Here is a 13,108-nt window from a genome sequence, read left to right on the forward strand (position 1 = left end):
CTAGGTACCTTACCCTCTTCCATACATTTATTAAATAATTGCACCAACCACTCCAAAACTATATCCCCACCTGCTTTTAACATTTCTATCTTTATCCCATCAATCCCGGCTGCCTTACCCCCTTTCATTTTACCTACTGCCTCACGAACTTCCCCCACACTCACAACTGGCTCTTCCTCACTCCTACAAGATGTTATTCCTCCTTGCCCTATACACGAAATCACAGCTTCCCTATCTTCATCAACATTTAACAATTCCTCAAAATATTCCCTCCATCTTCCCAATACCTCTAACTCTCCATTTAATAACTCTCCTCTCCTATTTTTAACTGACAAATCCATTTGTTCTCTAGGCTTTCTTAACTTGTTAATCTCACTCCAAAACTTTTTCTTATTTTCAACAAAATTTGTTGATAACATCTCACCCACTCTCATTTGCTCTCTTTTTACATTGCTTCACCACTCTCTTAACCTCTCTCTTTTTCTCCATATACTCTTCCCTCCTTGCATCACTTCTACTTTGTAAAAACTTCTCATATGCTAACTTTTTCTCCCTTACTACTCTCTTTACATCATCATTCCACCAATCGCTCCTCTTCCCTCCCGCACCCACTTTCCTGTAACCACAAACTTCTGCTGAACACTCCAACACTACATTTTTAAACCTACCCCATACCTCTTCGACCCCATTGCCTATGCTCTCATTAGCCCATCTATCCTCCAATAGCTGTTTATATCTTACCCTAACTGCCTCCTCTTTTAGTTTATAAACCTTCACCTCTCTCTTCCCTGATGCTTCTATTCTCCTTGTATCCCATCTACCTTTTACTCTCAGTGTAGCTACAACTAGAAAGTGATCTGATATATCTGTGGCCCCTCTATAAACATGTACATCCTGAAGTCTACTCAACAGTCTTTTATCTACCAATACATAATCCAACAAACTACTGTCATTTCGCCCTACATCATATCTTGTATACTTATTTATCCTCTTTTTCTTAAAATATGTATTACCTATAACTAAACCCCTTTCTATACAAAGTTCAATCAAAGGGCTCCCATTATCATTTACACCTGGCACCCCAAACTTACCTACCACACCCTCTCTAAAAGTTTCTCCTACTTTAGCATTCAGGTCCCCTACCACAATTACTCTCTCACTTGGTTCAAAGGCTCCTATACATTCACTTAACATCTCCCAAAATCTCTCTCTCTCCTCTGCATTCCTCTCTTCTCCAGGTGCATACACGCTTATTATGACCCACTTCTCACATCCAACCTTTACTTTAATCCACATAATTCTTGAATTTACACATTCATATTCTCTTTTCTCCTTCCATAACTGATCATTTAACATTACTGCTACCCCTTCCTTTGCTCTAACTCTCTCAGATACTCCAGATTTAATCCCATTTATTTCCCCCCACTGAAACTCTCCTACCCCCTTCAGCTTTGTTTCGCTTAGGGCCAGGACATCCAACTTCTTTTCATTCATAACATCAGCAATCATCTGTTTCTTGTCATCCGCACTACATCCACGCACATTTAAGCATCCCAATTTTATAAAGTTTTTCTTCTTCTCTTTTTTAGTAAGTGTCTACAGGAGAAGGGGTTACTAGCCCATTGCTCCCGGCATTTTAGTCGCCTCATACGACACGCATGGCTTACGGAGGAAAGATTCTTTTCCACTTCCCCATGGACAATAGAAGAAATAAAGAAGAACAAGAACTATTTAGAAAAAGGAGAAAAACCTAGATGTATGTATATATATATGCATGTGCGCGTCTGTGAAGTGTGACCAAAGTGTTAGTAGGAGTAGCAAGATATCATAAGAACATAAGAACATAAGAACGAAGGAACACTGCAGAAGGCCTACTGGCCCATGCGAGGCAGGTCCAAGTCCCTACCGGCTTAAGCCAATGCACCCAACCTAGTCAGGTCAGGTCACATTGACTTAAGGGAGGAACACGGCAACCGACCTGTTAGCACAAGCTATCAGGTCCAACTCACACCCACCCACATCTGTTATATATATATATATTATATATATATATATATATATATATATATATATATATATATATATATATATATATATATATATATATATATATATATATATATATATATATATATATATATATATATATATATATATATATATTATATATATATATACATCATATACATATATATATATATATACCACACATTATATATATATATATATATCATACATTATATATATATATATATATCATACATTATATATATATATATATCATACATTATATATATATATCATATATATATATATATATATATATCATATATATATATATATATATATATATATATATATATATATATATATATATATATATATATAAATTATAGTCGCCGCAGGAGAGAAGTCACGCTACAACCGGAGGGCCCCAAGTAAGACAGAAGAAAGAAGAACGACACCCCCCACCCGGGTGGCCACCGCCAGGTCGCCATTTGGAGAAGACCCGGACCGGAAGTACCAGCGAACCTACATGAATGAATGAGTAGTAGTAGTGAAGGTAGAATGTTGTAAGGAGGAGGAGCCTGTCAAATACTAAGAAAGAGGAGCACTGCATGGGGGCTAGGTGCCCACAGAGGGTAAGAGCAAGAACACCGAGGGGGGGGGGGGTAAATAAATAAATAAAGAAAGAAAGAAAGAAAGAAGGAACAAATGCACAAGGCAGAAGAAGGACAACCCAAAGGAGAAAAGGGAAAGAGGGAGAAGAAGAAAAAGGAGGAATCAGGTTATGTCACGGGTGTTCTGAAGTTTGGAGCATTTTACAAGGCAGTGGGAGAGGAAGGCATCTACAGAGACGAAGCCTCGCCTCTGTAGATGCCTTCCTCTCCCATTACATTGTAAAATGCTCCGAACTTCAGAACACCCGTGACTTAAACCTGATTCCTTCTTTTTCTTCTTCTCCCTCTTTCCCTTTCCTCTTTCCCTTTTCTCCTTTGGGTTGTCTTTCTTCTGCCTTGTGTATTTGTTCCTTCTTTCTTTATTTATTTATTTATTCATCCCCCCCACCTAGGTGTTCTTGCTCTTACCTTCTGTGGGCACCTAGCCCCCATGCAGTGCTCCTCTTTCTTAGTAATTGACTGGCTCCTCCTCCTCCTTACTACCTTCCCCACTACTGCTGCTACTACCTTCTACCTCCACTACTACTACTACCACTTCCTATATATACCCCTTCTCTCCTTTTCGTCAGTGTGACTTTGTAAATGGTCCAAGTCGGACCGAAACATCGTCGTAAGCTCCTCTCTTCTATGTGCGGGTTATTTGTGTATCGTTCGTCACGGTATTGTGCTTTTTTGTTATATATTATACACAATGTGTGTGTGTGCTCATTTTCGCTACCAACACAAGGATGCTTGTTATATGTGAAATTCATTTAATTATATATGAAATACATGAGATCTCTATCAAATGATCCCCTCAAGGAAGGTTCCTTGATGATGGTGAAGGGCTCTTGATCTAGGGAATTGAATCTGTTCTCCAGTTCCCAGAATTAAACCTGAATACCTTCCACATCTTCCCTTCAGGCGCTGTATAATCTTACGGGTTTAGGGCTTCCCCCTCGATTATAATAATAATAATCTATCAAATGATACTATATATATATTAGTTTAACAGCTGTATGTATAACATGGGATCACCCTTTGAATACGCTATATAAACAAAATCTGTTTATATGGGCTCAATGAATGAATGAATACACAGGGAGGTACCACCTCTAGAACTGCCCTGGGGACCCTCATCCTCAGAGAAAAGAATAAACTTGCTTCAGGGAAAACTCTAGGTTCTCCCTAAAGCTGTTTGAAAATTTTCTTCTGTCACCCCCTATATATTCTGCATATGCTTTATTTAAAAACAAGATACATTGATAGAAATATAATATGAAGTAAAACAACATAGATAACAACTCAGAGCTACATCTCGAATACTTCGTCCAGCTCCCCGGTGGTGGGCCGCGTGCCCAGAATGCTGCAGGCATTTCCTCTCTGGATCGCGACACTGAGTCTCTGAAAGAGGAAGCCGGTCGCCCTGTGGTCCTTGGTGTCTATGATGATCTTTTCACCCAGCTCTTTGAGTCAGTTTAGAGCACACTTGCCCCATGCTCCAAGGGTCTCCGACCCTATTGGGATGAAGTTATAGCAAGGGGGAAGGTCTTCATATTTGCGGGTCTTCTGGGTCTACCTGTGGCTGACAGCTCCACCCCCTTCCACTACAGAGTATGGCAAGTAGGTGTCTGCCAATATGGAGGTACAGGTGTAGTCCCAGGCAATCTGTATTCCATCCTTCCGGGGTAGCATAGTGGCTCCATCAGGATACTTTCGACTTCCGCCAGACCTCTGCACTTGGGGTTCCCGTTGAGCTGGGCAACGGGCTGTGGCGAGGCTTCTCTTTATTATGTCATTGATCTCCTCATGTCTGGCATACTTCCCTTCTGCTGTGTGGCACTCCGAATTGATCAGCTGTCGCCCTACCGCAAATACACCTATGTTCGGTGAGGATGGGGGCGGCTAGGCGAAGAGCAACACCAATCCGAATGGCCTGTGGGTCGAGACGGGTGCCCAGGAGGTATTGGGAACAGCTAACAGGAAATCTCCTGAGTGTGGTGCCTTCACCGCCAGGAGACGAGCTTTGTCCTTTCCTGAAGCATTGAAAGCATTGTGTTGACGATTATTTCCATTTTCACTATTTATGTGTATAAGGAGTCATTCTGATATCGACATTTGAATGAAATATATGAAATCCATTTATATATGTAATCTCCATCCATATGTATTATATATTAAAAAGTCTGTATGAATTATGTGATCAATATAAGAATGTACTTTAAAATATCTTTATTCACACATTTGTATATGAGTTTATTTTGGTAATAAACTTGTATTTTCTTATTTATTCCTCTGAGGCGATGATAAATTATGAAAATAATTGTATGAGACTGTTTTAGCTACGTTTTAAATAGGACAAAATTATTTTGCATGATTTATCTTACAAATTTAAAAAAAAATTCTTGCCTAGTTTAGAATAAAATGACGAAAGTAAAAAAAAAATCTTAAGATATATATATATTTGCTTAATTTATCTGGTAATCGTATTTTATAAAAAAAATCAGACTGGCATCTAAGGAAGTTCCTTGATGCTGGAAGAGGCTCTTAAATCCAAGGAAGTAAATATACTTATTTATTCAGATTTTTGCTGCCATATATACATATATGTCACTTTTTTGGGTAACTGAAAAAAAAGTGGAGGACAAAAACAGACTGACTCAGTCTCAATATGAGCTAAATTTCAGGGAAAACTAAGAGAGCGTCAACAGCAACTCATAAGAAGAGGTGTTGTGATCAAGGTCAGTTTCCCGCGCTCGCATTTCATTGGTAGAAACTGTATTTACATCCATCACTACAACCAATCACAGGAAGCGTTATATAGGGTAGCCTTTTCCTACTAGGCTTGTCACTTAATCCCTGATTTGATAACTGTCTGAATGTAAACATTGGATCTCACCAATGGAAGCTCAGTACTCAGTAGTTCTGGGTGTGAAGCTCCGCCCCCCTTGTGACGTCACCTTGGATGTCCAACACAACTCGCTTCATCAAAATAGATTTTACAACAAATACAAGTTTATTTTGCAGCCTAGTTAGTAGTGTATGCTCATTGAAGTTAATGTTGCAAAAATTATATAGGTATTTAATATATTAAAAACTGTATATTAGTTTAATTCCTGCATATATACCCCTCAAGGGTGAGGGGCTCTTGATCTAGGGAATTGGATCTGTGCTCCAGTTCCCTGAGTTAAGCCTAAATACCTTCTACCTCCCCCCCCCAACAGGCGCTGTATAATCCCTACGGGTTTAGAGCAAGAGCTGAAACTGTGTTCGTGTGGGTTCAGTATAATATGTGTACCACACGGCGATCAACATTCTTAGTCTGTATTAAAATGGTACATAATACCGACAGGATGTTAGGTAAGACACATGTGCAACAGTTAGGTATCTTTATTTCGAAAAGTTTCGTCTATACAGTAGGTTTCTTTAGTCACAGAAAAGTTGGTAGGAACGGAGGAGATGTGAAGACGATGTAATCAGTCCATCACCCTTGAAGTTTTGAGGTGGTCAGTCCCTCAGTCTGGAGAAGAATATTGTTCCATAGTCTGAAACAATTGTTTCAGATGCTGCACACAACTAATTTCTTCATCTCGGTATCAAATACCTCATACACGAACCTACCTGGTACCTATACCTCTCTCCACCTAAGTATTAACCTCAGTAATAATAATAATATTATTATTATTTGCAAATAATGAACCATTTATACTTCGTTACAGATATGAGCAACTGATTACATCTACACTTTATCGAAATAATGATAACACTAAGAAAATTTAACTCAGGTACCGGTGACGTATCTAAAATTACTTACGTCATACGTAGATTTACGGATCGCAGGAGAATATGTGACGTCAATGAACTATATTACTGAGTTAAATGATGACGTAAGCATGAACTAATGAGGGTCTGGATCAGGAACCAAGACCAGACTCTAGCAGGGAAATAATGAAGGTGCATACGATGTTTGGTATGTAATAGTTACTGATACGATGGTAAGGAGATATGTGAAGTTATCTGTTTGCGACTGGATGAAGTCCAATGCATGGGCGAAACGTCGTCAACGAGGGTTCTGTATTGCTTTCAAATGTGTCTCCTTACCAAAGTATGACATAGATCACGACATACAAAATCTTCACTGGACGGTGGTGGATAATGACATACTGACGTGGAGGTGACCGGGACGAGGGCACACAAGTGCAAACTAAACGTCAGAAAACACTTAAGAACGTAAGAATAATGGAACACTGCAGCAGGCTTGCTGGCCCATACTAATAACATCAATAGAGACCAAAAAGGAATCGTTTCGAGTACGGTGGTAATATATATCTAATAGAGGATGACTATACATAATTTTAGAGATTGACGAAACGGGGCTAAACTGTCAGTGGGCTGAAACTTAAGAGGAAACCCCAGAGCCCCCTTAAGAGAACTCTCCCTCCATAAAATGGACACAATTAAGTGGAAGGAAATGGAGGGATTGGAGCAGAATTCCCAGGTTATCCTTTGTTCAACTACTAGCTAGGTCTTCAACAAAATTTATATCTATCAATATTCAATACAAGAAATGTTCAAGCTCGGTAATAAATCTATACATCATATACATCACAAATATGCTTTATACTTATTGAATGCTAGAAGAATATTATTATGTTGGGGTTAATGGAAATTTTGTTATTAAAATAATCTTCTGGGAAGTGTTTCCTGTGATGAGTTACAGTAGTCCAGTCAACTACACTCATAGCACTGGCACTCAGACCCCAGCTGGAGCTGCACCACTGCGGACTCTTGTGTGCTGACAATTCAGTTTTATAATATACGTAGTCGATCACAAGCTCACCGCCACCATGCATGACGTATTCGGAGGCATTCGTACATTGATGAAAGTCGATTCCATCGACATCGACAACAATGTTTTCCGTCTCCATTACAAGGTCACGATGTTCATCTTGGTAGCGTTTAGCTTGTTGATAACCCAGAAGCAATACTTTGGTGATCCCATCGACTGTCTGGTGGACGGAGTGGACGCAGAGATCATGGATACCTACTGCTGGATCCACACCACCTACACCATCCCAGCTCTGGTGGGTGGTGAGGTGGGCGTGGAGATCGCCCACCCGGGCGTAGCTCCAGACACCATCATAGGACAGGGACAGCAGAAACACGAAGTCAAGCATCACAAGTACTACCAGTGGGTCACTCTCTTCCTATACCTGCAGGTGAGTGCTGCAAAAACAATTAATACTCGGACAATTATTGACAACTAAGGAACTGAAGCTGGAACAAAGTTCACTGTGTAAAGCTTTATTAACTGATGATAAAGTTCTCCACAGCCCAACGTTCTTAATATAGACTGGCCAAAGACTGACTGAAACATCGTTCAGTCTCCCCTTCCTTTGATCAAATTTAGGTACCTCCCATTGCCTAAGGCACAGTAACCCTTCGGTTAGGAAAGGCTTGTCAGGAAACAGGACAAGTATTTCCTGACGCGAGTGTTATTCGTATGATGACCCGCAGCTGGAGCTTTTGGTCATCTGACTGAAGCCAACCGCTGGCTTACCGGTCCACCCCTTGAAAAAATATGTAGGTCACGGAGAGACCTCCGTGACCTACCCTTAATTACTATTACATTTAGAGGTAAACACTTCACCTGCAAAGATCACATTGCCTATAATTTTATCTAATTACATATTTTTTCAAGGGGTGGACCGGTAAGCCAGCGGTAGGCTTCAGTCAGATGACCAAAAGCTCCAGCTGCGGATCATCTTATGAATAACACTCGCGTCAGGAAATACTTGTCCTGTTTCCTGACAAGCCTTACCTAACCATATGATCCATACTGGTGGTGAACAGGTTTTATGTAGCCTTAATGATTCTCGTTTAGTCGATAAACTTTGAAATAACCTTAAGATGCATTACGAAGCACTGATCCTTTGTTCCATGAATGTGGTATAAAACACAGCTCCGGCAGGCCAAGGGAGCTTGATTATAAGTTATCTTCTGACTCAGACCCGTGCCAGGTGATATTCCTTGTTTGCTGTCGAATGAACAACCATTTACTTCCAGCAGCATTTGAGTTTTGAAACACTGACGTTTTGAGCAGGAAGTGATTTTCAGTTAAACTTGAGTTTACTTGCATATTTACAGAGGAAAATTTCCCTAAATGCGACCCACAACTGATAGATGAAGAATTTGTATAGGGAAGTAGCTAATGCTGGCTGTTGTGTAAAAGACTTGGGAATAATTCAGGATATGAGATGAAATTTAGACTCACTTGTAGGCAGCTTCTGTAGTGGTATAAACCTTGGTAATGGATACCGATAAATTGGTTTTAGAAAGACACGTAAACAAGGTTCTGGGACCTTGATCAAGGTCCCAGGACCGAAATGCTTTCTAATAAGTCCTAGTGTTTCCTTGGGTGTCTTTCTAAACCAACTTCTGCAGCAAGTTCTTTCTTCCACAGTCAATTAGTTTGTGTATTGCAGGCCATTATGTTCTACATCCCGCGGTATTTGTGGAAGATGTGGGAAGAAGGTAAAGTTAAGATGTTGGTCGCTCAACTTGACACACCAATCGTGGACAGCGAAGCCAAGAAAGCTCGCAAGGACCTCTTGGTTAACTACTTCACCCTCAACTTACACTCTCAAAACATGTACGCCTTCAAGTTCTTTATCTGCGAGGCTCTGAACTTCGTCAATATCATTGGGCAGATGTACCTGACCAACAGGTATGTGTCTAATTATACTCACTATATGCATTCCCATTAATCGAACTGCAGGTGCTGCGCCTCGAAAGTGCATTCACCTACTTGTATCTGTGTAGGTTTAGCTCTAGCTATTGGCTTCCGTGGGTATATATTCGCCTAGTTGTATTTAAGTGAGTTAAGCTAACCTCTAGCTCTTGGGCTCCATCTTTACATATCGATTGAAAGTATTACTTTCTTAAAACGTCTTTTGAGCTGTCATGTAGTTTTTGAATCATTTACTCACCTATTTGTGGCTGAAAGGGTCGATTCACAGCTCCTGGCCCCGCCTCTTCGCTGGTTGCTGCTAGGTCCACTCTCTCCCTGCTCCATGAACTGTATCGTACCTCTTCTTAAAGCAATGTATGGATCCTGCCTTCACTACACCAATCTCCAGATTGTTCCACTTCAAGACAACTCTGTGACTGAAAAAATACTCCCTAACTTCCCTGTGACTCATCTGATTTTTCAACTTCCAGTTGTGACCCCTTGTTTCTGTGTCACATCTCTGAAACATCCTGTCCCTATCCACCTTGTCAATTCCTCTCAGTATTTTGTATGTTGTTATCATGTCCCCCTTATCCTTCCTGTGCTCCAGTGTGTGTGTACTCACCTATATGCGGATGCAAGGGTCGATTCACAGCTCATGGACCTATAATTTAGTTGCACATTATTATACATGTATACCTTAGCTGACGTGTCTGCAGAACACTGGTGCCATTAACATTATAATTATCTCAAAACGTGGATTGCTGTATAATATGTATATTTTCATTTCAGATTTCTAGGCTACGAATTCTCGACCTATGGTACGCGAGTGATTAACTTCAGCAAGCAGGAGTTGGGTACCAGACACGACCCCATGGACGAGGTGTTCCCCAAGGTAGCCAAGTGCACCTTCTACAAGTATGGTGCCACAGCATCTCATGAGAAGTTTGACGGCCTCTGTGTCCTTCCCCTTAACGTTGTCAGCGAGAAGATCTTCATTTTCTTGTGGTTCTGGTAAGATACATAAAGAAAACTCATTTTTTAAAGGTAAATACAGTCAATCCAGTACAAATAGTGAATCATTAAATGCAACTTGAAAGGCTCCATCTCATTCAAAGAAGAGATTTGTTTGGCAAGATGACTTGCATGTAAGGGTATTCATGTTGTTGACTAAGTAACATTATTGAGATTCTTTGGGTGGCTTTAAAAATGGATAAGACATCCACAGGACATTCAATCTTACCCATCAATAGGAGCGATTAGATGTTAGTAAGATCTGCCTAACTTGGGTCAGTAGCACTACCAGTGTTCACAAATAACCCGCACATAGGAGAGAGAAGCTTACGGCAACGTTTCGGTCCTACTGGATCATTTATAAATGGTGACTGTAAATGGTCCAAGTCGGACCGAAACGTCTTCGTATGCTTCTCTCTCCTATATGCGGGTTATTTGTGAATTGTTCCAGTCACGGTATTGTGCCTTTTATACGAAGTGTACATGAAAGCCCAGCATAGCACTGCTGCTGAAGTGTTCTGTTCTTATACCCTTATATCTTCTACAGGTTCATCATAGTGGCTGTGTGCTCAGCACTTGGCGTGGTGTACCGCTTGACCACCTTCGTACCCATGGTCAGGAATGTTATACTGAGAGTACAAGCTCGCCTCAGCGACAGGTCCACTGTTGAATGCGTCACCCATAATTGCCAGATAGGAGATTGGTTCCTTCTGTACCAATTAGGTCAGTCTAGCATATTATATATGACATACACAAATAACCCGCACCATTTACAAAGTCACACTAACGTATTGCTCTAGTCACAGTATTGTGCCTTTTCTATATATGACATACAATACCTACAAGTTGATGAGTAAGATACGTGCAGTATTTAGGGATCTTTATTTATCGATAAAAGGTACCTAAGTTGTACACATGTTCCTCATCGATATGTCAGCTTAAATGATTTTCTTCCTGTCATTCCGTGCAAGCTTCAATAGCCACTTAAACTACGATAACATTAAATATTGTAAAATAGAAAGTCACATTGCCGTGACTGGAGTAATTCACAGCAATAATTCACAAATTGCGGGTTAGTTGTAAATGCCTAAGTAATTAAAAACTGCATTATTGTTTATTAATGAACCATAAATACTAAATATATTGTATTTTTCAACTGTAACTTATTTTTTCAGGCAAGAACATGGATCCACTGATCTACAAGGAATTTATCTTCGAACTGGCCAATAGTCTTCAAAAGAATGCCACATAAATCTTCATAATGGTATGAGAAAGCAGGTGCAAAAACGCCACGGTCAAGCAGGGAAAAGATCTCACTATAGATGGAATCGTTAAGAGGAACCGGATACAGCAGCAGTTCCGGGCTGTATCAAGACAGGAAAAAAAAACGTAGTCTATTCTGCATAATGTTATGGCCCATATCCGCCGTGGGCATTACGTCTGTACATCTAGTGCGGGATTATCCGAGTGTATGTGGAGGTTCCTCTGTGAGAGATATACTAGGATAAGGGACAGGTCACAGAGCCGGGATACCTCTCCAGGTGGCAGCCATGTTATGTATATCTGTGATGATAATAGGGACTCAAAGGTCTATCAAAATTTAATTGTTTTACAATAGTATTATTAGCCTGATCGTATGATGATAATATATCATGTATTTATTGTAAACTGCGTAAAAGGGAGATGTTGCAAGACAAACTTGTACTGGGACAACCTGTTACTGCTCTTACAGAGCCAAACAATGTCTCAGACAACAATGAAATGTAATTAGATTCATAATGACTAGGATACTTGTAAGTTCATCGTCATCATAAAATATACCATGTGGTGGTTCTTTATTTTTTATGAATGGTGCATGAAGCCTAGCTGGGGACAGGTATCTTCACCAGGTGCCAGATCAACCAGGATCTGATGGATATGTGGGGCAGTGGGCCACCAGCAGCAACAGCTTGGTTGAGCAGGCAAGCACCAGTCGAGCCTGATCCATGGCGAGGCTGCCAGAGTAGAGGAACTCTCAGAACTCATCAAAGGTAAAGCAAGCGGATACTTAACATATCATCAAGAGGTTAAGACCCGTATCAAGGGACACCTTGTTCTTTCCTGACGAACAAACCACCATGCTGGTTAATGGAAGTTTAAAGCCTATCGTCTATGTGAGTGTCAATAATAGATTTAATCCCTTTATAAAAACGTTTCAAATAAACTTTCAGCGTATATAAACTGTGAGATATAAGCCTCTTGGTGTATATATGTAACCTAATATAATTGTGTTCGTAAAATTCAATTGTATAAAAAAATCTTCAGTTGGAATAAATCTAGGCAGATGCCTATTATGGCTCAGTAGGCCTAGCATCGTATTCATCAATGTTTATATTCTTATCTTTAAGATAGTGAATGTAGTAGTGTTTGAGAGAGAGAGAGAGAGAGAGAGAGAGAGAGAGAGAGAGAGAGAGAGAGAGAGAGAGAGAGAGAGAGAGAGAGAGAGAGAGAGAGAGAGAGAGAGAGAGAGAAAGTGTTTATCATTAGTATTTAAACAGATTTAATAATATACAGGTCGAATATTAAACTAAGCAAACAGTTCTATATATAGCTGCAGTTCTGTATATAATAATGTGTGATATAAACCCCAGACAATAAAGAGAAACACAGGTCATAGTCTGATTTAAATTTCAAATCCAACTCTTGATAAATATACTGAGAAAAG

At 40.0% G+C, this 13,108-nt stretch overlaps 1 protein-coding gene across 1 annotated transcript; it reads left to right on the forward strand.

Moving 5' to 3' along the window:
* The first annotated feature begins 7,393 nt into the window (after positions 1-7,393).
* Positions 7,394-12,403, forward strand: LOC128705862 (innexin inx2). The gene is made up of 5 exons (XM_053800973.2): positions 7,394-7,879; positions 9,146-9,387; positions 10,183-10,404; positions 10,952-11,127; positions 11,580-12,403. Exons 1-5 carry the CDS (start codon positions 7,508-7,510, stop codon positions 11,654-11,656), a joined length of 1,089 nt encoding a protein of 362 aa, XP_053656948.1. The 5' UTR covers positions 7,394-7,507; the 3' UTR covers positions 11,657-12,403.
* The last annotated feature ends 705 nt before the right edge of the window (positions 12,404-13,108 follow it).

The sequence above is a fragment of the Cherax quadricarinatus genome, chromosome 32 (assembly GCF_038502225.1).
Source record: "Cherax quadricarinatus isolate ZL_2023a chromosome 32, ASM3850222v1, whole genome shotgun sequence".
In the NCBI taxonomy this organism is placed as follows: domain Eukaryota; kingdom Metazoa; phylum Arthropoda; class Malacostraca; order Decapoda; family Parastacidae; genus Cherax; species Cherax quadricarinatus.